The following is a 24315-nucleotide window of genomic DNA, read 5'->3' on the forward strand; positions in this document are numbered from 1 at the left end:
TGGGAATTTTTAGAAAATTTGGTTTGAAAGTTTTGTTACAAACCAAATCTAGGTTGGGTGGAATAATCTCAATATGCGATTTAGGTAAGAAAGTTGGTACTTCTAAGTTATTTTCATGGATAAGATCAATAGTACCAACACATACTTCCGCTAAATCAGAAATTGGTAAATCATGCTCACATTCATCGAACAAAACATCAAGACCTAAATCGGTATCATGATGTCCGTAGTACTCAAATCAACATCGGAAGAAATAACATTTTGTGACTTAGGCAAGGAATCAAACACATCAAATTTGTTTTCATGCATATTAACATTAGTGTCTACAGAAGATTCAACTATTCCTATGTCATGCTCATCTTCGAAGAACAATTGTACGAGTACCATATCAATATCAAAATCATATGATTTGCTATGAGTATTAGAAGAAACAACATTCATGAAGGTCGAGGGCGAGAAGCCATATGTTATTGAACCAAAAGGTTCCACAATATTTTCATGTTCTTCTAACATAACATCATTATCATCATAATCTTCATAATCATCATCATGGTAACATGCATATTGGTCCTCATTAACAGTGGTGGTGTCATTGGTCGATTCATGTTCCTCTAAATTAGGTTCATATTCAACATCATTTACATGAATGGGACTAGACACTTCATTAGGGACAACATACATTTCCTCATGAATTTCCTCCTTTTGTAGGTGAAGCAAAATCTGAACTAAATATGCCTGAATTCGTGATGTAGATCTAGCAAAGTTTTGCTCACTGTGTCTGAAAGCTTCTGTGGTGGAGTCTAAATTCATGGGAGTACAAAATTCTTCATGTTCAAATGTGGTGAATGGTACATGTGTGCATGGTCATTACGGTTTATAAAAGATTGATCGCAACCCTCAAAGGATTGATTATGGTCCCAATGACTACCAGCCTCACAATTTGTGGGCATTTCATAATTTGGATTTTCATGGGATTCTCTAAATTGCCTATAATCATGCAAAATATAGCAATATTTATCAGGGTGGTCTAAACTACCACATAAGGTAATGCATAGATTTCAGGTCGTCTATGTGAACTAGATGCTACAGATTTCTCATGTGTTTGCATTTCTAAAGCAGTGATCCGAGCCTCTAACTGATTCACAAGTGACGAATGTGTGAGTTGGATATTGTCTAGATGTTCATTTTCACTCAATGGTGGATGATACATGTGTGAATAGTCATTAGGGTTTGCATATTGAGGTTCATGACCTACAGAAGGTTCATAATAATAATCCCTATAACTATTGACATCATGGTCTGTGGGAGGCTCATAAGGTGAATCTTGCCCGTAAGCTTCTCTAATAGATTTATTCCCAGTGGCAGACCAAAATCCAGACATGTTATGTTTATCAAACAATCACACAATTCAAAAAGAGAAATAAGGCCCACACTTTTCAGTTATGGGTTTCAAAAATTTGGTTTTTAGGCTTTAAAGGTAAAGCCTATTTGAGATTTTTGGTTAAAAAGAGGGAGAAAAATTTTGGTTTTTGAATGGGAGAAAACTTTTGGTTTTAATTGGGAGATAAAAAGAAAAATTTGGTTTTTAATATTGGGAGAAAAACTTTGGTTTTAAAATTGGGAGCAATCCCACATTGGTGGAGCAAGAATTTGGTTTTCAGTTGGGAGAAAAATTTGGTTTTGTTGTTAGGAGCAAGCCCACATTGGTGGGAGAATTGTGCAGCCCAAAAGGAAGTTTTGAACATGCCCAGTTGGTATTTTAACAGGTCCCAAAGCATAGCCCAGTAGTCTTCAGGAGGCCCAACAGGTTATTTGGAAAGTGAGGAGCCCAACAGGAGTTTTCGAAATTGGAAAACTTGATAGATTTTCAAAGATTTTAAGCCCACTGTTCTCAAAGTTCCAAAGTTATTGTTTTGAGTACAAGGCCCAGTTAATGTTCAAAGTTATAAGCCCACAGTCCAATTAAAATTACAAGCCCAAAAGTCCAAAAGCACAAGCCCACTGTTGGGTTTAAAATAATATTACAAGCCCGGAAAAAATATAAACCCAACAGACAATAAAGAAGGCCCAGTTGGGCTTTGCTAATGGGTTCAGGCTTACTTGTTTTTGGAGGGAAGTCCAGTTGGGCTTTTAAAAACTATTCAAAAGTTCAATTTTCAATTTAAAACAAGCCCACAGGTAATTAAAATTACAAACCCAACAGAAAATGGAAGCCCACAATTTGGGTTCTCTTAATGGGTTTGGGCTTACCTTTTGGGAGGGAAGCCCAGTTGGGCTTTGGTCCCTTTGTGTTTGTTGCAAAAGCCCAGTTGGGCTTGGTTCAAATTCTGTGCAACTCCACAAGCAGCTCCAGTTGGTTCACAGCTTCTACTTCAACAGCACCAGCCCAGCCCATCCCAGCAGATCAGCAAGGCAGGGTCAGGCTTCAACAACAGGCCCAGCAGGGTATTTGGACTACCACACCCAGTAAACTGGATTAGATTTGGCTGATTTCTGCCTCAGCCCACAGCTACTGTTCCTCTCCCTTCCAACTTTGGAAGCAGCACCACAGTTTCAGGCTTCACAGCAGCACAGCAAGAGAAGCACAGCAGCAACAGAAGATGTTGCTCCACAGTAGGTACCTGCTGGCTCAGAAGAAAAGATCAGTCTCTTTGAAGCAAATGGGTGGAGCAAAGAAGCAACGAGGAAAAACAGCAAACAATAAGTGATGCAAGATGCAGGAATGCACTATGCAAGAATGCTAAGCTAGACAGTAGCAGGAAAGCAATGCAGTATGCAATATGACAGATAATGAAGTTATGCTAAAATGCAAGAATGCAAAGAGAAAGAGTAAAATGAAACAACAAACTAGCAAAGATGCAGAAAATGAGAGAAACAACACAGCGCCGCTACCGAGTCCCCGGCAGTGGCGCCAAAAACTTGGTGTGGTTTTAAAAGAACCTACAACTTAGACCTGCAAGTATACAGGGTCAGTTGTAGTGAGTGAGGTAAGAAGGGGTTTGTCCTCAGGGACAAGGAGGGTGTAATGCTATTTCTTTGTGTTTTCCTAACTAATTTCCTAAAGTGGCAGTGACAATATCTAAACAATGGGAAGTATACTAGGGCCTTTGAGTCCACCACTAATTTACATTACTTGTTCTGATCCTAACACTAACCTTGTCCTTACAACTGATAATGAAAGGGATGTCAATCCTCTACATATCTAAGGTCAATCTGATATGGATGATTCAATCACAACTAAGATAATCCTCCTAAGAATTAAATGTCTTTTCAAGGTACAACTAATCAAAAGGTTCATATATACTGTTAAGTATGAGTTGCAGTTCTACAACACCGAATAAATCTAACTACAATGGATGCATTACATACACTGTGAAAGTTAAGTGTTGAAATCCTAAGACTAAATTCCATCCTAAACAATTAAGCATAACAAGGTTATTATCATGAACATGAACAACAAATAGAAAATTAGGGTTTCTTCTAACCCTAGCAGAACAACTTAGAACATTAATTGTGAATTAAAATTAGAATTAAAACAAAAAAAGTAAAAACCTAAAACTAACACTATTAGTGCTCTGGCTAGCCCAGGCATACCCCTAACATTACAAACACCATGTTCTATTTATAGTGCAGAATCCCCAAATTTCTAAACCCTAATTTTTGAAAACCTAAAATTTGATTTGGGGATTTTCAATTTGACGTACCCACTTGCGATTTCACCTCGACCCATACCTTCTTCTGTTCTTCCCACTTGTTCTGTTGCTTTTGCTGCTCTTCTTTGTGAACTGTGAATCCTAACCCGAGTCGTCTCATCAACTCCACACCCTAGGTCAGTGGGATGTGAATTTGATGAAACACTTAGGCTAGGTAGAGAGATGGTGGAGTTTTCGGGTGGTTGTGGTGGTGGTGTGGTTCGAGGTCTGGTGGTGGCAGTGATGGCAGGAGATGGTGGTGGCGGAAGTTGCAGGTGAGAAGGAAGAGAGGAATTTGGGGAGAAGAGGAGAAGAGGTCGATGAAGAATGGGTTAGGGGCTGTTTGGTTTGTGGTGTAGGTGTTTGGCGTTTGGGTGTTGAGTGGGAGTAGCGAACTTTGATGAACAACGAGTAAAGAGCGTTGGATGATCCCATATAGATTGAATCGAACAGCTACGATGGAGAGGTATGTAGCGACCGTTGGATTATGAGATACAACAATTCTGACGGCTTAGATTGGAGTTAGGTACTATGATGTTTGACAGGAGCTTCGGATTTTGATGCACAATGATGAGATGGCTGTTGGATGATGAGATGGATCCAATCTGGCGGCTCTCATGGAAATGAGTATGGATAATGGAAATGGATTTGGGTAAGGGTTTTGGGCCTTGGGTATGCCAAGCCCATATCTTCTTTAAGAACAATTCTTCCTCTTCAAGCCCACTTTTAATTGATCCGGCTCTTGCAAACATCAATCTTCGCTGCCTTTCTGCGGGAGTCTTTGCCGTTTCTTTGCTCTTTTCGCTCCATGAGTTAACCAGGCTTTATTTAGTACCTAAAAATGCAAAATTAATTGAGAAAAGTATTTATTCTTGAAAACAACGAAAACACAGAATATGGGATAAAATGGAGCGTTAGTGCACAAATGATGAGTTAAATGCCAATAAAAATGTGCAAATATATACAATATTTGGCACTCATCAAGTAGTTACGAAGTTTTTACTCGGTGATAATATGATGGTATCCAAACTCATTTAGGTTGACTCATTTATGCTAGAGGTATAAAATGGGAAATCTACACCAAATGTCGGCATATTTGACTAGCAGATAAGTCCTATAAAAAATAACAATTGTAGAATAACCTAACGGAGAATGTATCACAAATATATATTCCATTTGGAGATCATCAAGATATTATTTAGCTATAAGAGATCCCTTCCGCAACACATATATTATCTCGATCATGAATTAGAATACTACAAAGGGTAAATTTCTAGGTATGATTCCATCGTGTTTGTATAAAAATTAATGATAGTTAGGAAATGCAACATATTAGGCGCACATACCATCCAAACAGAATAATAGATTGTGCCATGTCATGAACTATTAATTGTGTTTAATCTTCCAACAAGATAGCCATAGTGATCAAGACGGATGACTATTTTTAGTTATATTTTACAAATTTAGTCATACTATTTACCATAACCAAGATAGACACATACGTTTTTGATGCAGGATAATGGAACCTAAATATCTCGCGCAGTTGTAGAAGCAAGTGTAAAATGGAGATCCCAAGAAATAATTTTATTTGGTTTACATATTTTATTCTTATTTTGTATCTATTTGGATTCTCTCATTTATTAATTTAACTAGAACACTATATATGTAAATGTGAACACAAAAATTTTACGGGATAAAGGTTCGTGTTCTCACGAATATATGATCTCATAATAAGAATTGGAGACATAAAAGACCCAACGGGTAATTACACATAATTGTATCTAAATTAGCGTAGGAGATACCTGGATAAAAATCATATAATTGCTATTCATAATATCTTTACGGAAAATGTCAAGCTAAAAATCATGTATCGGATACGGAAGACTACGTGACGCTTGAGACTAATTAGAGGGTGAGCCGGGGCCTTACGGCCCCGGTGATGCTAGTTTTTGATATAAAATACTTTTTTTTTTAATTCAAACAGAAAAAATTCTAAAACTTGATGAAGCATTTGTGACAATACATCATAACATTTTCTTATAAATATAGCCCCCAAAAATTCAGCAAAAATCAGAGCTCTCTGTTTTTTTTTTAACTTCCTAATAAGATAACTACTAATATTAATTCTTAGTTCTATGCAAACACCTCTTTGATCTTTGTCTTCTGATCTTCTGTCAGTGATGAAGGGAAAAGAACCTCAAAAGTGACGTATAAGTCTCCCTTCTTTGAGCTGATATGCAATGGCATCCCTTCCCCTTTGAACTTCCTCACTTCCTTGGGTTTAGTAATTTTCTGCAAATCATTCCTCACATCAGCTACTGTTCTTATTATAAATGAAAGGAAGCATTTAAAGGAAGACAAGAGAATATATACCTTCGAGCCGATTTTCACTAAATGCTCATCAAGATGTTTGATGTTCTTTTCAAAACCAACAAGAGCTTGAACCTGAAAAAGGGGGTGTTGGCAAATTAGTTAATGCTTAAAAATACCAAAGAGTTTGTTTGTTCCTCCGAAACAGGCAGTTAGGAAAGATAAAAAGAAGGAAGATTTACCAATGATATTGAAACAGTTGTATGGAGGTCATTTCCTTCCCTTTTAAAAATGTCATGGGGAGCAGTACGGATCTTAAACTGCAGAAGACAACAGAAAACACTTGTAGTCGTCAAAATAAAGTTACCACATTAGTTACAATATTTTGTTTTAACTGAGGTTGATCAAACCTTCAAATCTCCAGCTTCTCCATCTATGATAGGCTCACCGTCCTCGTAGAATGACACCTCCTGCAAGAATCCTAGAGGTTATGAAGTAGCTAGAGTGCTAGACAATATAAGACAAAAGCTAATTCTAACAACAAAATCGCAAACATACAATCAAGTAAAGGAAAAGTTCATATAGGTGAAGAACAATTTAGATGAGCATCTATGTGGTTTTGGAATTTGGAGCACGAATTATTTGTTCCGTCGTTCACATCAGATTTCTAATTTATCCACTGATTTGAATTAGAGATGTAAAGATGTTTAGTCTGAACCCCAACAAATGAGGAAGAGAAGTCAGAAGTGGCTTCATTGTCAGTAGGGAACTACTGCCACATCAGGTCACCAACAAGACCGTTTAACTAGCAGAAGAAATAAAATGAGAAGAGCACATAAAACTACACAGCAAGAAGTCAATAATGTACTATACTAATTAGATGCCTCATCTTTTCAGAGTGTTTCTAAACTGATTAAACGAAAATAAAAAGAGAAGTTAATTACATTAATGCTCTTCAGGTGATCAGATAAAGCATCTAGTGTAAGATAACTTGTTCTTTTATATAACTCATAAGAAAGGCAGTCAAAGAGTAAGAGGATTTTAAGTTAAGCTTACTTGTCCATCTTGCATCCCTTTCTCGATATCAACAGTGATGAAGTACCCCTCTCTTTCATATTTGACATTTGGACATTGCTCACAAACCTGTAGAGTGCATATTAGCAGAAAAATGTTAAGAGGTGTATAACCAGTCTCTTACTCTCAGTAACCTGCAGAGAGAACAGTGTCCAAATACTATGAAAGCCAATATTTTTGGTCCTTGAGAATCAGCGCTCTCAAAATGCAACACAGTGATCTTATCATATGGGTGATTTTGTGCAGCATTCCAGCATGGCTCTAATTAAGTTTCGTAATTTGATTTTCTGAAATATCTGACAATGCATACCTGCTCTGTCATCTGTTGGAACATTCCAGGACCTATTTGCCTGTGATAGACCTCATTTCTACAGTTACAGCGCCTCTTACCAGGTGCCGGCTTTAAGACGTTTTTCTCCCTCCAAACCTGATTAGATTCATTATAATACACATCAACTATTGAAAAGTCTCCAATGTCCACAACCCAGTTCCAAGAATAAAAGTAGTCGTACCTTCAAAGTGCCTCCCATGTACAAGTCTTCCAGTGAAGCATCCAAATCAACAATCACATCATCGCCTTTTACAACCTTGTCCTCCTCTTCTGGTTCACCTCCACCAAAGAAACTACACACAAATATTCATTTCGTCAACAATCAAAAAGCATCAACCCATCCTTCAATAAAAGTCTATCCAATTAAACATGACGTTAAGAATCACACAAATGCGCAAGACCAATGACATCATACATTACTAAAAATCAGACGCAATGAAAGAAGAATTATGACCCTTAAGCAACATCATTCACCAACACCAGGTGAAATCTACCTAATTGCGTCAGTTTTCTTGATGGGAACAAGAATCTAAGGTGATACAATGTGATATCCAATAACCTCATAAACTACACAAATGACGTAACTATCAAAACCAGTCCTATCCTACTCTAAATTGAACAAGAATTTAAAATCTGAGGTGGTCAAACAATGTTCTGAGTTCAATCGGCTAGTAAAAATTACATGAAAATGAAACACGTATACGAAACTTACGAGCTAAAAATGTCTTGCATATTCATTCCTCCACCTCTTCCACCACCACCTTGAGCTGCATGTTGCTTTAATCCCTCTTCACCATATCTATCATAAATATTCCTCTTATCACGATCACTCAATACTTCATATGCATTATTAATCTCAGCAAATTTCTTATTAGCTTCTTCATTTCCTTGATTTTTATCAGGATGATATTTCAAAGCTAATTTCCTATACGCTCTTTTAATTTGATCTTCTGTTGAACCTTTTGCAATTTGTAGTATGTCGTAATAACTTTTCCTACAATTAATCAAAAATCCAATTGCTCAGGTTAAGATGATGAAAAATTCTCCATTATATGAATTATATAAAATAACCAAACAAGAATCTAGTAATTCGAAGATGATTACATACCCAGCAAGAACAGAGAGAGTTAATGATGATAAAACACAAACCAGTAACAAAAATTTCCAACTTTGATTCGCCATTGTATTGAATCTTTCCTATGAAAATAATTCAGGAGAGATATTAAAAATCTCTCCCTCTCTCGATTAAAAATCTAGGGTTTCGAGTTAGGGTTTTATTTTTCGATCTGTTGTAGATTTCCTCTTTCGGAAAAACTAAGATTTTAATTTCTTAACCGAAGAAAGAAGACTGAGAACCAGAACGACGAATTTACTATTATACCCCGTTTTGCTTATGGTTATGTACACCTACCTTAGATGTAGGTGAGCAGATTAATATAGATATTATGTCGACATAAAAACTCTGAGAAATTATTTTTACGTTTTATACACGCCATGAACAAAAGTTCTTGAAAAATTAAAATATCTCTCTCTCTGTTCTTGTTCACTGTTCAAGTTCAAAATTTAACCCTAAAAGAAATTTAAACGATGAAGACACACGATGGTCCGATCGATTTAAAAGCCAAGACTAGAAATATTGATGTTGATAATCGATTTCCACTTCGTAACTATTATCGAATCGCTGATTCTCTTCTTAAACAGGTTTAATTTTCTTAATTCCATCTCTTGATTGCTTTGTTTGGTCTGAATGAATTTTACCTCAATTTAATTTATATTTGTTTGGTTTCAGTTGGTGTTTATTTGATCTGCCCAGGGCGTTTATTAAATTGAACTTAGGATAGAGTGATTTAGTTTCAAATTTGGGGTTTAGGGTTTGAATAATTTGTTGAGTTGGAAAACTAGGAAAGTGAATAATTTGAGGTGATAATTTGCCAATACAATCTTAGAGAGAAAGTGAATTTTGGTTATAATTTGTTAGTTGGAATACATTAGTAATGAGGTGATTAGTTGATTGGAAATTGAAAATATAACACGACTAGTATAGGCATTACCTTATCGTATTGTGGTTGTCATAGGAATATCTCCACCTGATTGAAAATAGCACAGACGGTGGAAATGATCATTGACACTTTGCTTTACTACATTAGTAATGAATCAAACTAGTCTATAGTTTACAGTACATATTCATTTTGGCATGATTTACTTGCTTGTTTATTGATTTTTCTGCTATTTTTTACTTTTATGTTGGTATGCAGGCAAATATCTATCGGGAGGAGGGAAACATTATTGATTTGCATATTATGCTTGTTAGGTTTTCAAGGTAACAAAAAGACATCTAGATAGATCGCATTTGCTTTGCTATGTTATGTTATGTTAGGTTCACTTAAACTAAATCTACAGTTCTGATTATAGATTGATTGACTTGTTTGTTACCTTTCCAGTTTGGTTGCGGAAACTATTCCAAGCCATCGAGATTACCAAGTCATACTTCCAAAGCTAAGATCTATGTATATGAAAGTGAGTTGATTGAAATCATACATGTGTTTCTCTCTGATTGCATCTTTTTAGGTAGCTCTTTTTAAGTGCATGCATTATAATGCTACCTTTTCGGTATCTGTTTCTTTTCAGAAACTTTCAGTTGTCATGACTGAGCTAGAATCTATTAAGCCGGATGTTGATCGTCGAGTGGCAGAATTGAATAAAGCTTATTATGATACTCTTGGCATCCCTGAGAGGATTTCTTACAATTCAGATTCGTATCATCCACAATCTGCTCATTCCACTAACCAGCAAATTATGTCTAACCTGGAGACTAGTCAGGTCTGCTTCCACCACCACCCCCACTCCCTTTCCATATACAGAACTGAGCAATTGGAAGTCTCAGTTGTCACTGGTTTTTAAATCATTACCATCATGTTATAATTTTGCAATGTTTGTTTCTCATTTGAGCTAAAAAATTGCCCATTCTTTTTATATAGCTGTACCCAACTGGCAGAAGCACATCTCAGGCATCATCGAGGCACAAAAATAATTATCAGATTGTTTCATCAAACACCATGCAGATAGAGAAGCAGTTCCAGAAGCTGTATGTATATTGTTTCACTTTACATCAAGACATGTTTAGAACAAGTTGTGTTAATTGTTTGATTATCCATTGTTTTTGGCTTTCTGCATGTATACCTGGCCAACACATATAAAGTGTGTGCTGATATTAGATTTTCTACTTCCATACGATCCATTTAACTTAAAATTTCATGAGTTCTGTAGCATGTTTTCTGCAGTTCTTCTCGCTTATATGCCAGTGATAACATTGTAAAAGTTGGGCTTAGTGCTTTTCTTACTGATGATTTTATCTCCAGATCATTCGGTCTACCTCCTCCAAAAGAGGAAACGTTATCCAGGCATTCGATTTTTGGTCCAAATGGTCTTCGGGGAAAATGGCCGGAGCCTACTACCACATTCAAGGTACTGGTTAAACCTTTCATTTTTGTATGAAACTGCATATGCCATAGACTCACTAACCCACTATATGATCTGATGCAGGTCCAATATCCAAGCAAAATTGACTCAACTCCAGTGGAGATTTCAGGGTCAGGATCCTAGCTCAGTTCCCTTCATGCTTAACTACTTTCCTGAATCGTTCATCTTTGACCTCATATTAGTATGCATTGCTTCATTTATGCGTATGTTTGTCTGTTTCGTTCTTATGGGCCAGTTTGTATTTTCTCTGTAACATGTTACAAATTTCTTATTGAAATATTTCTACTTGTAATGGACGCATAGTTTTCTGTTTTCTTTCTGTCAATGGAAAATAGACTGCAGGGTGGGCCCCATGATCCCGAAGTTGATAAATCTACAATGGATATGGTTCTTGCCCTGGATGATGGTAGATGGTCAAGTTCTGCAGAGGACTCATGTTCTAGTGGTAACATCATAGAAGAGCTTCTTCAAGTGAATAACATCAGGCAACCCTCTCCTCCCCCAGTTCTTGCTGAGCTGAAGCAGCATGATTATCACCCGATACACCCATCACAAGTTGCTGATCCAAGACCTGGACCAGCAAAATCTATGCCGGATGAGATGTCCAACTCTAATTCTTATCAGCATTTACACATTGTAAGACTCGCATCCACCCCAAACCTACACCTTCTCTTCTTCCTGTAAAATTTTCTTAAGTACTGGTTCATCGGCTCTTTGGTAGGTTTATTGAAAGGTTGTTTAGGTAATCCATAGTGTGAAAATAAATGCTCATTTTGCAGCCTGTAAGTATGATGGACGCTTTCCTGAGGTTGGCGCAAGCAAATACAAAGAAAAATTTAGAAACATGTGGGGTTCTTGCTGGTAAACTGGTAAGTTCTTCTGAATGTTGATGTTTGCAGCAAACTGTAATGGATATTATATTTATTCTGACTTTTGCAACAAATTGCAGAAAAACAGAGTATTCCATATTACAACACTGATAATTCCAAAGCAGGAGGCGACTTCAGACTCTGTAAGTAATATTTTGCTCCATTGTTCTCTTTGTGTCTTACTCCAGCTTCAGTGTTCCGCCGATCTAGCTAAATTATTTGGCTTGTCTAGGATGCCAGTCTAATTTCATATTAAGATGAAAACTATCCACAGAGCTCATTAAATCAAAAGAAAACTTATTTGTACCGTTTGTGTTCTTCCTAAATCTACTGCACCCGCATGGGATGCACTTCTTATTTAAATGCTATATGCATATGTGAACGTCATTCGTGATGAAGTGTTTGTTGTTTGTCCAGTGCTCGACGATGAATGAAGAAGAAATTTTCGAGTTTCAAGACAAACTCTCCCTTTTCCCCCTTGGGTGGATTCATGTAAGTGAGAAAAATCACCTTTCAAGTAGTCATCCTGTTTCTTATTCAAGGACTTATTGTTGTCTAATCCTTGTCTCATTTTGGGCGCATAATGTGTCTACCAATACTTCAGTTTGACATCACTTGTATGATATCATGCACATCTTTAATCCTTGATATGTGTTGTCCTAGTCACAAAAGTATACAGTCACTTCACTCATTAAGTTCCTGGTTTGTTTTTCAGACACATCCTTCACAGACTTGCTTTATGTCTTCAGTTGATCTTCATACACATTACTCATACCAGGTAATAATAGACTATTTTGGAATTGGTATTATATGCGTGTAGACCTCAATATACTGCCCATACCTACTTCACTTTTGCAGTTCATTTGAGATTTTCTAACATGGATTTTACGTGGCTTTTTTATTAGATCATGTTACCTGAAGCAATTGCAATTGTCATGGCCCCCACAGATACTTCCAGGTAGAATTTGTCTCTCCCTTTATACCTGTTACAATTACAGTGACTTTGCATAGTCCTGCTGAACCAAAATAGCAGTTGGTTACACCCATTACCCACTCTGCCTTCTGTCCAACAAATTTTCAACTCTGTGGAATAGTAGAATTGAAGTAAAAAAAAAAAAGGGAGTTTAAAACCTGGACCATGAAAAATGATTGTTACTGTGTAGTCCAAGGTCACCCATTCTTCATTGCATCGGTCGAACCAACAACTTTGTCTTGTCGTATTTAAACATTCAAAGACTACAGACTATCAGCTACTCAATTATTGCTTGCAGACAGCACGGCATATTCCATTTATCTGATCCTGGGGGAGTCTCATTGATTCGTAACTGTCAACAACGTGGCTTTCATCCACATGAGGAGCCTTCTGACGGTAGTCCTATTTATGAGCATTGTTCACATGTTTACATGAATCCTAAATTGAAGTTCGAGATTGCGGATCTTCGTTGAGGTTGTATGGTTTTACTCTTCTCTTGTTGTTTTTATTAAACCTTAGTTTCAAGTGATAACATCAGTAAATATCAAATATATATTCTTGACAAACTTATGAAGAAAGTGTGAAATTCAACTAGCTCCATAGTACGTAGGAGATCCGTAGATCACAATGTATGAGAAAGAAAGCCTTCAACACTGAAATCGATGGTTTTACTTTGGAAGCCTCGACATCAGCTCTGTATATACATTCCATTTTCAACGGTAAACTGATTTTGTCAGATAAAAACTTGAAATAAAAACAGTGAACTGATTTTTATCCTACAGTTTAAGCTGTTTATGAACTGCTATATACTTCCAACATATTTTGTGTTATATGTATATGCAGGATCATTTCTTATCTCAGCTACTGTAGCTGCTCGTTAACAGTTTGTCATGAACACTCTCTCTGCTTGGTGTTATTGCTTGTGCTCTCGTATATATTGGAAACTAATATCTCTGCAGCTGCTCTTTGAGATTTAGGGCTTTGGCACGTCACAGACACACTTCCCCTCTCATTAAGTTATGCTCTGATTAATATTATAACCATGCAGAGCGGCACAACCAGATCTACCTGATGTAGTAGTACTAGTATAGTACCCAGGCTTTTTACACTTGAATCGCACTGTGAACATGACATGACAGTGCATTTCTTTTAGACAGAAAGTGGGATAGGGAGAGGAGGAAGAGATGAAAGTTATAGAATTAATTAACATAAAGAGTGTAGGACAATTAACAAACCACCAACTTGCCTAAGAAAGGACAATGTGAAAAACCCCTAGGAGTAATTGCAGCAGCTATTATGTGACAGACAAATGGGTACGACAGACAAATGGGTACAACAACCACTGGGTCCAATTCAATTAAGTCTCTTTTTAGCAATTAATTTAGTTCATTGAAAACATAAGAACGCTAGATCGTCTGGGAATGTCATATTGTTGTTCTTTTCTTAAAAAGAATGTTGCTCATTATTTAAATGAGGTTTACTTATATTAGGTTGTTAAATGAATTAAACAAATAAAGATCATTTTTATTTCCAAACCAAATTTAAACTAATATAGGTGGCAAGCCCTCTAATTTCAAAAACATCATGACCGACAACTAACGAGTTAAAGAAAGAAACCAATCAGCTAAAGCTTGTTGTTTTTCAGACTCTGGAATAGTTGCAGCTGCATCATCACCAGTATCATCGTTCTCCCATAACCAAGATAGCAATTCTTCTTTTTCGATATCCCATACTGCAGAAGTTGCTTTCAAATCCATATCAACAGTTGCGTTTCCCATATCAAAATCCCAATTGTAAACCCATTCGCTATCTTCAATTTCATCAGTATTAATAGTAGTAAAACTACTTGAAGTAGTGGTTGAATTCATTGAAGAACTAGGGCATAATTCATGACTTCCATGCTGCATGTCTGAAATATTATTACTTGAACTTACAAAAACTTGATCATCACAAACAATCTCTGCTTGATCATGACTACTTGAAGAAGAAGAAGAAGAAGAAGAAGAGTACTCCATTAGGTTTTTGATAAGTTCATTCTGAACGAAATCATGGTTTTGATCATCACTAATATTCGAACCACCCATGACCCTCTTTCCTGCCCCATCACTAAATGTATGACCATTATTAGGGCCATTGTGGCCATCAATATCCGACGACGGACCCAAATTTTCATTGCCCATAATAAGTTCTTCATTAGAGCAGAATATGCTGGAGGCAAGCAGTACTTGTTCTACATATGGACTATTCAACAACCCACTTTCCATCTCCTCCTCACTTGTACACAACATTAATATACTGTCTCCCTTTCCTTGATGTTCACTTCCCCCACTATGACCTAATATTCCTCCGACTTCATCATGAAAAGGACCTGAAATAACTATGGCTTCTTTACCTTGATCTCTTTGATCACATGAGTCCATATTTGTCCTTTGTCTCTCTTTCTCCACTTGCCTTAGTACATCCATCATCTGGGTATTTTTCTCTTGGGGTGATATGGGCGTTGCAGTTATCATTACATCATCTTCACAACCACTTTTTCTATGATCAGGATCATCATCAGTAGTTTTTCTCTCTGCCATCCGTGTTGCCATATTATTACTTGATGGTATTAATTTGTTCTTTTTCATATTTCCTCTACTTTTTTTACCACCTTTGTACGTTTTATCACCATTTGTACTCTTCAATTTAGTTGTATCTACTGTCACCAGCGATGGAGTTTCTTTACTGTAATGCAGGGGTCTTCTGAAAGTATGAATTCTTCTACTTAAATGAGAATTCCAATAATTCTTTATCTCGTTGTCTGTTCTTCCTGGTAGGTGTCCAGCTATCACTGACCACCTACATCATGAAACAATTAAACTCCAATTAATATCAATACGAGATTAACCAACAGCCACCAGCAGTAATAACAAATAAAACTAAGATTATTTTCTTTCTTAATGAAGCAAAGAAAAAATAGTTGTGCAATACCAAGGCTTCCTTGCAGTACACGGATTGCAAGCTCAGGCCTTATGGTCCTCCTAGCGGTAACACCGTGCATGCAATATTCACTGCTTGGCCAAACCCTATATATATATATTACATGCATATGGAGTAGACATAGATTTATACCACTAAAATCATAAGATGGCTAGCTGCTTCTTTTTTGTGTGTGCTGTTTGTGCTTGATTTATACCAATTTACTCAGACATAAACTTTTATTATATAGGTCAACAAACTCGGTACTTTTTGTGTCGACATAAGATCTATAAAAGAAAAACCAACTGTTTCTGTCCTTGAAGAATTAATGGGTCGTTCACTGAACCCAAAAGATTACTAATGACTCTGGAATTGGTAAATTACCCGATTCCTCTAGTACTCCGTGGTCAGCTTTTGCAATTGTTTTTTCATCTCTGGATTCCGACGCTGAACCTTACCTCAGTTATTGATAGGTACATCAGATTGGTAATAGTGATTAATCAATGATGGAAAAGTTAGATTGATTAAATATCTAGCGGCGGGTTCGGTCATAACTCTGTACCGTTAGAACTCTGACTATATGAATAGTGACCAAAATGAAGAAATGGAAGTCCTAGCGAAAGAATGCCGTATATACAAAGAAAAAAGAGAGATGTGTTGCAGAGCGAAGAACTCACTTATTTCCCAAAGTGCTGTGCAGCTTAATGATCATATCCTCTTCTTGAGTAGAGATGTTTCCCCTCTTTAGATCAGCTCTTAAGTAATTAATCCACCTTAGTCTGCAACTCTTTCCGCACCTCAACAAACCTATTTCCATAACAAATAACAAAACAAAACCCATGTCAGAAAAATCACTCCATGCGAGAGTAAAACAAAATGAAGCAAAACAAAAAACAAAAAGAAAAACAAAATATCCACATAAACTATCTGTACAATGTTGTTATCTTGTGTATCTCGTGAATATTCGCATGATGCAAATGCTAAAAAAAATAAAATGCTATGACGTGATGATCAATTTTCATAAGTTTAGAATTTAACCTTATGAAATAAAGTAAATTGATTATGAATATTCAAATCAACTCTAGCAATGATCCTTACCAAAAAGAGAGGCAATTTTAACATTGCATTCGGCGAAGTAATATTTCACTTGCTACAGAGAAGATGGTGATAATAGTTATAAATTAGTTAATTACCTGCATTTTTGGGTAATGATCTCCATGAACCTTCACCATTAGCTTGAATATAATTCGTTAAGATTGTGTCTTCTTCAGTTGTCCATCTCCCTCTCTTCAAACCTACTTTCTCACAACATGGTGCTCTCCCCATGATCTCTCTCCTTCACACCGCTAGGAAGAATGGAGAAGAAAAGTTTACAACTCTCCAGGAGTGTAAATGTGAGTATATAACTATATATGCTTCAGAGCGAGAGAAGAGAAGTGAGTATGGTCTGATGACTTGCGACTTGGGACTTGATATAATATTTGTTGAATCACTTTTTGAGAAAAGGGGGGTCCTCTTTTAGAAGCTAGCTAGCTAGCTTTAGTCAATTGAGAAAAAAGGAGAAATCTAGAAAAAGAGAAAAAAGACACAAATTTGTTTGAAATGTTGGAGAGTGCTGAGCCAGGGTGGTGACTGAAAATGGTGGATGCGTTAGAATTAATGCAAATGCGTGATATTTTTTTTCTAGGGTTAAGAAACATGACACGATGATCAAAACTCAAGATGGGCACTCGTGGCTTCTTAACCGTCGAGTTCCTTGTCACGGGCTTTAATCTCCCACGTACATGCGTACGTAAACTTTTCTTGGTGCATGATTTATGACTTCCACTTTCATTTAATGCCATCAGCAACATGGTTATTTAAATCGGGAACCGTATTTACGATCTACTGTATATTGAATCGCAAATACATTTGGTGGATTCTCTTAACTACAGAGTTATGACTTATGAGTACGTGAGGGCTATGCCTATGAACACCCAAATTTGACATACCTTTTTCTACTCAAAAGCAAGAAGAATACTGGCGGTTCACAACAATATTTGACTTGTGAGTGACTCAAGTCTAATTTGAATTAAAGCTCCTGAGATTCTAATAAACAAGGTCACAAATAGTATCTTTGTCGAAAATCTTGAAATTAACCTCCTCCAAAGAAGTTTTGAGCTCAGACTCATATTCTATCGTCCTTTTATAATTAATGTTAATTAAGGTTAGGACTTTGGAATTCATATAATAAAAACATAGAGAAGTTTGAGCTCGTACTTTTTTGATCATAGTCCTTGTAATTAATGTCAATCATCAATTAAGCTTTGAATTCGGTACTAAATTTCGCAAATTAAGTATGTGGGCATTGATTAAACTTAACACTGGAGTGTAAACTTGTGCGCCCCTTAGAAAACAGGGGTGGACAAGTAACCTTCTATAGGTATGGCTAGGTAGGCAAATGCGTAGTTGGGGATTAAGTTAAGGCCTTGCTATCTGGGGAAGCATTAATTATTTAAAATGTACTTCCGGCAAGTATGTTTACTTTGCTAACAAGAGTGTCATCATGTTATGATGGTGAAATTGCTTGGTTCCCAAATAAACCTATAGGAATTGGATTATTTTACCTGCTCTCTCTAACAAGTTTTATTTTGTTAACAAGGTTTTCCCTGCTCTCCCTCTCTCCTCAACGCACTGAATCCTAGCGTCGCTTGAGCCTCACTGCTTAGATTTGCTCCAAACAAATCTGAACATGTAAAACCTTCATTGATTTGCTTTTTTCACTCTTTAATCTTTAGTAGTAGTGTAGGATTAGTTCCTTTATCTGGTTTCTTGGTATATCTTCTCGGATTTAGAAGTTTTTAAGTTTTCAGTTTGGGGATTTTCGATTGCGGTCATCTCATGTCCTTGATTGATTCTTAGCTCCATCATATGATGATGAATGGATTTTGTGGCCTGGTTTTTCTCACAAGAACTTCTTCTACAACAACCACAAAAGCATCTGTAACAACAACAACAAAATCAACTCAAGCAACGACTCCAGTAGCTACTACAACAACTCTAATAACATCAACAACAGTTTCAACAACAACATCAACTCAGAGCATTTTCAAATCCCAGTCTCCGACGCCCATCTAGACGGATTCATACAGATTTTCGGCAATTTACTCCAACTCAAATTACCTTGGTTATTTTTGCTAGTTTGTTACTAAAATCCTTGAGATATGGTCAGATCATTCTATGATCCTAACATTACTGAATTGTATAGTTTTGTTATTCGGTTTGGTTTTGTCTAAAACAATCTGAACAATGCCATCTAAACTTGTTTACTTCTTACATGTTACTGATTTGGTTAAATTATCTCAATCTGCTCTGTCGTTTTAGTGGAGCTATTTTGATTTTGATGTTTGTCGTTTAAACTCTAATGTTATTGTCTTGTCAATCATGTAATGGCTCCAATCCCAATTTGGTCATTTACATGTAACTTAAGTTTTTTATCTATATTTAAAAAAAATTATATTATATCTTAGCCGGATGAAATGAGAAATTAGCACACCCTATATGCTTTTTTTTTTTTTTTTTACTAAGACTCATGCATTCATATTTGTAGGTAAGTGCCACAATTCTGAGACCATGTGCCGATCGAGAAAAGATTGTTTATCAAGCTTGGAAGATTTACTTTTTGAGTTTGGTGGTATGATTACAGTATGATGTAATGGAGAAGGATTTGATGATAGCAGGGACAGACCTAGAATTTTTCGTTGGGTAGGGATAAAATGTCAATGATTTTTAAGACGGCCGAAAGCAGCGCCAATTTTTTTTTTTTGGAACCAGTGGTGTAGTTAACGGCTAATTCTAATCCACCTATAAAAACCCAAATAGATGCACAACTAAAAAATAAAACTAACAATATTAATAGCAAAATGAGATTAGAGAAAGATATATATAGCTAATGGAAGCAAAATGGGAGATAATTGTGTGAGGTGTAGAACTTTTTTATGATAATTAATAGGGAAAAAGCCACTTTTATTAGGAGGAAAGCTGAATGTGGTCTAGTCTTGGGTCAATATGGGGTGAATATAATAATAAGCTTTACCATGCCAAAATTATTGTTGGAGTTTGATTTCCTATAAATACAGATGTATCACCTTTTACCCTGACCCAAACTCTAACCATTAAACCATTTATTGCAAATTCTTAGATCATTTGTAATTAAAACACAAACGTTAAGGAACATCATACTTTTATGCAGCAATTCTTCTTCAAAAAAAATATTGCAATCATACTTTATTAGTTGCGAAAAGAATCAATTGAGTCGTCCATAGTAGATAGAGCGGATTCATTGCATATAACATCTGCAAATGGAAAACCTTGTCTTCGTCATTGAGAAATGTAAGCTCTATACGCAAACCAAAAATAATTGTATATGCAAATAAAAAACTAATGCAGTAAGCTAATCGATGCTATTATAAAGAGAAAGAAAAGTGAAGCAACTGTATACAAATCAAACTGTCAAATCATTCAGGTTGTGATCATGACAAAATCGATATATACATAGGTACTTAATTAACAAGTTATAATATATTTTCACGTCACATTGTTGATCGTCTTTGCTTTCTGGGGATTTAGTATTTACTACGATCATTTTCTTCCATTTCACTTAAATATCTTGGGATTAAGATGATAGACTCTGAACAGTCGAATGTATTCGATATTTAGGGTTTACAGTTTATATAGGAAATGGAAGAGTAATTTAAATCCACCCCGAAGTCAAATAAGTTTGACAAAAGTCAGCATTCCCTCTAATAAAAATGGCTTTTTCCTTATTAATTATCTTTTTTATTATTTTTAATAAAATTTTACTTTTAATTATCTCTTAAGTGGGCTAAAAATTAAATATGTGTATTTGTAGGAGGGCTAAAAATAAATTTTTGAAAATTTTCCATAATAATTTTTTTTTGGGACAAATATAGGGAACAAGATATAGAGTTTTAGAGGACCCTTCTTTAAAGTAAATGCTAACAGAGGAGGCTAACCTGCCAAATCACGCGTACAACTGCGATTCTTTTTATAAAACACAATTGATCCCTTTTATTGATTACCCATACCATATATACAGAGATTACATTAATTTCTCTTGGATAAATATCGATAACTGACCTCCTAATAATATAACCGCAAAGTTGTACTTATCCTGAACTCTAATAAAAGCCTATAAACAAGGAATATGAGAAAGACTCAATATGAATTTAAATACTAAGTAAACATAAGTCTAAAGCAGACTATATCAACTTCTCCCCCCTTTGAATCAAGCCTTGTCCCTAAGGTTATGGCTGCCAGTTTTGGTATGATGATTTACCTTTGTATCTTCCATGACTAGAGTTATCATAAATAGTTTCTTGCATCGATGCCTCGGAATGAACATCTATCACATGTGAAGCAAAATCTTTGTTTCCATCGTTCTTGTAACTCCAGAGTCGCCAATTACTTTATTGGATTCTTCCCTTGATTTGTTGTGGGAGTGATAGCCTCTTGTTGAGACGTATAACATGCCTCAAATAGACATGACAACCCAATTGATGTTGATAATGTTGTTGGCTTGTATATCAGTATGGATTGGTTCTCGCAACCCGCTAATAAAGAAATTTATTTGACTACTTTGTAGCAGTGAATCATACTTTGTTAATAATCTTTAAAACTCATATCGGTAATCTTCAACACCTCCGGCTTGTCGCAACTTACTGAGTTCTCCAAAAAAATCAAGAAAGATAATTGCGCTATAACGAGTGTGATAGATGATTTAGAATCTTCCCAAATGATGTACACCATATCCTGATCTTAGAGCACTCGTTGGTCGAACTCGCAAGCGTTGTTATGTCAAGTTTAGTTGATCAAAACTATATACTTGATTTCTAGTCTACTTATAACTATGGATTAGGATAGAATGTGTAGTTGAGCTTTAGACTTCATAGCGTTCACCAATTGAAGAAAAAGATCTACTGAGGAGCTTGGAGGAACTTCATTAACAAAAGGTATGTGGAGACTAAAACTTATCTATCACTCAGAAGTTTATTCTATTATATCTTCTAAGAGACTAAGTCGTATAGATATATAGACTTTTACATTATACACATTTGATATTTCAATCCGAGTTTATCTCGCTTATCTATTTCTCGAAATATGTGTTGGAAGATTTTTGCTTTAGCTATGTTCATCATATTCTTGACGAGTTTCGTTGGAAATAATCTATTTGTTAGAAACTAAATATTAAGTCAAAAGATGATCATGTGAGAATTACCTTGAACATCTTATATGATTTGTATGAGACAGTCATTTGATGTTAACTCGGGAAGTTTCGTATTGATCGTTCGACCACTTGAAAATTACTTGAAGTTAATGGTATGTGTAAGATTACCATTGTCATCTTCCAATGATGTTTCAATGATTAAAATGAGAGTTTAGAACAATTACCCATGTCTGGATACAACACGGTATGCATACCTAGTATGCGAACTGTATTGTGATGATTCAGGTCCGGAACTCTTGTTTGCGTACCTACTATGGGAACAGATTTACCTGAGAAGGTCCCGAACTCTTGTTTGCGTACCTAGTATGCGAACGAGTTTACCTGAGATGGGTCCGAAACAATTGCTCGCGAAACGGGTTTGCGAACGGCTTGACTAGGCCAAGGTCCGGAGCTGCTGTTCGCGTACCTGGTTTGTGAACACAATGGTGAAGTTCTAAAATCGGTTATGTATGATTTAAGGGATTAAATCTTTGCAAACCGTGGCTTAGTGTTCATGAATTGATTCTTGTATAAGTACTTTGTATGATTACGAATCAAACCGATTTTGATTCAATTTGTTCATATATATTTCTATGAGATAGTGAACAATTGAACAACTCTATTTGAAACACAATTAGATTCATTTTATTATCTTTCATGATTGATTGATCTGGAAGTGTTAGATGAATACGGCTAAGAAAAAAGTGTTCATATGGCTAACTTCGGTTAATTGTTCTTGAGCCAACTCAATATACACGTTTAGGTACGGTAACCCATATCTAAATATAAGTATATTTCATTTGTGTGTAACAAGATAAGACGATCTAGTGGTGGAGATTGGTTGCTTAATTTCTAAGAAAACTTAGTTTGAATCTTAAATCAGGAGTTCATCTAACGGTGGGAGTTAATCAGGAAAGTGTCGGCTAAGAATTAATAATCTTAAATCTCGAGTGAATATTAAATGATTTACTAATCTATTTTAGGTTCGATTGTAAGCAACCCTGATTTGAAAGACTATATAAGGGAGAACTCTAGCAACTGGAAAACCTAATCCCGACACTTTCATGTGTCCTAGTTGCAAACTAGAGTTGATTCTCCTTTAACCTAGGTTTTTCCAAAACCATTATTAGGTTAACGAATTGAAGACCTCATTTGGGATTCGTGAAGCCCGATCCAATTATTTTCTCTGGAGTTGCGTATTCTGATCTTACTTGTTCTATCGTATTGAGTTTTATCTTCTCTAAGATTCACTCGAGATTTATCTCCGATAGGTAAGATATAAAAAGTAATCACAACAGTTCTTCGTCAGACTCTTATGATTCCGCAATAAATTTTCATGTTAATCAGTTGGGTTATTGTAAGGTGACTAATATTTCTAGGCTTCTCTTTGGGAGTATAAGACCAGACTATTAGTTCGTTCCTGTTCACCTTGATTTTCGTATCAAAAGACGGAACAAAAACAGAATAAAGAATATAGAAATATCTGTGGGAGACATATTTGTGTATAAGTCTTCGACTTTGGGTCGTAACAACTCTTAGTTGTGGGTGGGATCGGATAAGGGAATCAGGTGCGCAGAATCCGATGCGATTCTAGAGGCGTAAGGAATGCGACTGTACCTTAATCGGTGTGAGACTTGGTTAGGACTCAACTACATTTCAATCCGAAGTTAACTTGCAGTAGGCTGGGGTCTGTAGCGGCTTAATACAGTGTGGTGTTCAAATCTAGACTAGGTCCCGGGGTTTTTCTGCATTTGCGGTTTCCTTGTTAATAAAATTTCTGGTGTCTGTGTTATTTCTTTTCTGCATTATATTTGTTTATATAATTGAAATATCATAGGTTGTGCGTAGTTCAATCAGTTGATAAATCCAACCTTGTTTGTTAATGTTTTGGGGTAAAAAATGTTTCTGCCGGTTTTGGTAAATTTGGGTGTGTTGATGAGAAACGAATTTAGGCCTAAACAAATGCACTACACGGGAGTACTTTAGATTCGAGAGATCAATCTGTACAATCCTGGCCTAAACCAAGAAATGGTCATTCCAGTCTTGCTTCAGTCACAAAGTGAATCAGAAGGGTTGGTCTTAGGGAGGGAAGCGAAGAAAGTGCTGAGACCAGAATGGTTGATTCTGAAGGTGTGGTTGTTTTATGACTTGTATCAGAATATGGAACTGGCTTGCGGAATGTAAGCTATCATTTCTTTGGTGTTTTTATGGATATTGTGTTGTTGTTAACCAAAAACTGTTTTTTTGGTCGAAATAGGTAGAAACCTATTTATACAAGTTATAATTGAACGCACCCTGATCTTGTAGGAAGTGGAAGTGATTGAGTGATGGAGAAGTGGGGTAATGTGTAAATGCTAGAAACC

The 24315-nt window shown here is 36.1% G+C and overlaps 3 protein-coding genes across 3 annotated transcripts; 1 reads left to right on the forward strand and 2 right to left on the reverse strand.

Annotated features, from left to right (window-relative positions):
• Positions 1-5638: 5638 nt before the first annotated feature.
• On the reverse strand, positions 5639-8733 carry LOC113332654 (dnaJ protein ERDJ3B-like). The gene is made up of 9 exons (XM_026579177.1): positions 8516-8733; positions 8120-8401; positions 7589-7700; positions 7387-7503; positions 7059-7145; positions 6413-6472; positions 6245-6322; positions 6066-6137; positions 5639-5984 (listed from the first exon to the last, which is right to left on the reverse strand). The coding sequence occupies exons 1-9, from the start codon at positions 8587-8589 to the stop codon at positions 5826-5828; spliced, it is 1041 nt and encodes a 346-aa protein (XP_026434962.1). The 5' UTR covers positions 8590-8733; the 3' UTR covers positions 5639-5825.
• A 177-nt stretch (positions 8734-8910) lies between these two features.
• LOC113333076 (AMSH-like ubiquitin thioesterase 3) lies at positions 8911-13510 on the forward strand. The gene is made up of 14 exons (XM_026579566.1): positions 8911-9108; positions 9663-9727; positions 9849-9924; positions 10036-10227; positions 10386-10492; positions 10767-10872; positions 10951-10997; positions 11223-11523; positions 11667-11756; positions 11837-11899; positions 12174-12248; positions 12472-12534; positions 12662-12714; positions 13028-13510. Exons 1-14 carry the CDS (start codon positions 8995-8997, stop codon positions 13200-13202), a joined length of 1527 nt encoding a protein of 508 aa, XP_026435351.1. The 5' UTR covers positions 8911-8994; the 3' UTR covers positions 13203-13510.
• A 670-nt stretch (positions 13511-14180) lies between these two features.
• LOC113333077 lies at positions 14181-17178 on the reverse strand. Its single transcript, XM_026579567.1, has 3 exons — positions 16881-17178; positions 16365-16494; positions 14181-15567 (listed from the first exon to the last, which is right to left on the reverse strand). Exons 1-3 carry the CDS (start codon positions 17011-17013, stop codon positions 14325-14327), a joined length of 1506 nt encoding a protein of 501 aa, XP_026435352.1. The 5' UTR covers positions 17014-17178; the 3' UTR covers positions 14181-14324.
• Between the last annotated feature and the right edge of the window lie 7137 nt (positions 17179-24315).

The sequence above is a fragment of the Papaver somniferum genome, unplaced genomic scaffold, assembly GCF_003573695.1.
Source record: "Papaver somniferum cultivar HN1 unplaced genomic scaffold, ASM357369v1 unplaced-scaffold_132, whole genome shotgun sequence".
Lineage (NCBI taxonomy): Eukaryota > Viridiplantae > Streptophyta > Magnoliopsida > Ranunculales > Papaveraceae > Papaver > Papaver somniferum.

What these genes read in the sequence shown, in the direction of transcription:
- LOC113332654 (XM_026579177.1), bottom strand. Translation starts at nt 8,589, where the DNA reads ATGGCGAATCAAAGTTGGAAATTTTTGTTACTGGTTTGTGTTTTATCA. An exon ending in ATGCAAGACATTTTTAGCTC is followed by an intron (nt 7,701 to 8,119) that starts GTAAGTTTCGTA and finishes ATTTGTGTGTAG; the next exon opens with TTTCTTTGGTGGAGGTGAAC. An exon ending in AAGGGATGCAAGATGGACAA is followed by an intron (nt 6,473 to 7,058) that starts GTAAGCTTAACT and finishes GGATTCTTGCAG; the next exon opens with GAGGTGTCATTCTACGAGGA.
- LOC113333076 (XM_026579566.1), top strand. Translation starts at nt 8,995, where the DNA reads ATGAAGACACACGATGGTCCGATCGATTTAAAAGCCAAGACTAGAAAT. An exon ending in AGGAGGCGACTTCAGACTCT is followed by an intron (nt 11,900 to 12,173) that starts GTAAGTAATATT and finishes TTGTTTGTCCAG; the next exon opens with TGCTCGACGATGAATGAAGA. An exon ending in ATACACATTACTCATACCAG is followed by an intron (nt 12,535 to 12,661) that starts GTAATAATAGAC and finishes CTTTTTTATTAG; the next exon opens with ATCATGTTACCTGAAGCAAT.
- LOC113333077 (XM_026579567.1), bottom strand. Translation starts at nt 17,013, where the DNA reads ATGGGGAGAGCACCATGTTGTGAGAAAGTAGGTTTGAAGAGAGGGAGA. An exon ending in ATCATTACCCAAAAATGCAG is followed by an intron (nt 16,495 to 16,880) that starts GTAATTAACTAA and finishes TTATGGAAATAG; the next exon opens with GTTTGTTGAGGTGCGGAAAG. An exon ending in CACAGCACTTTGGGAAATAA is followed by an intron (nt 15,568 to 16,364) that starts GTGAGTTCTTCG and finishes TTCATGATGTAG; the next exon opens with GTGGTCAGTGATAGCTGGAC.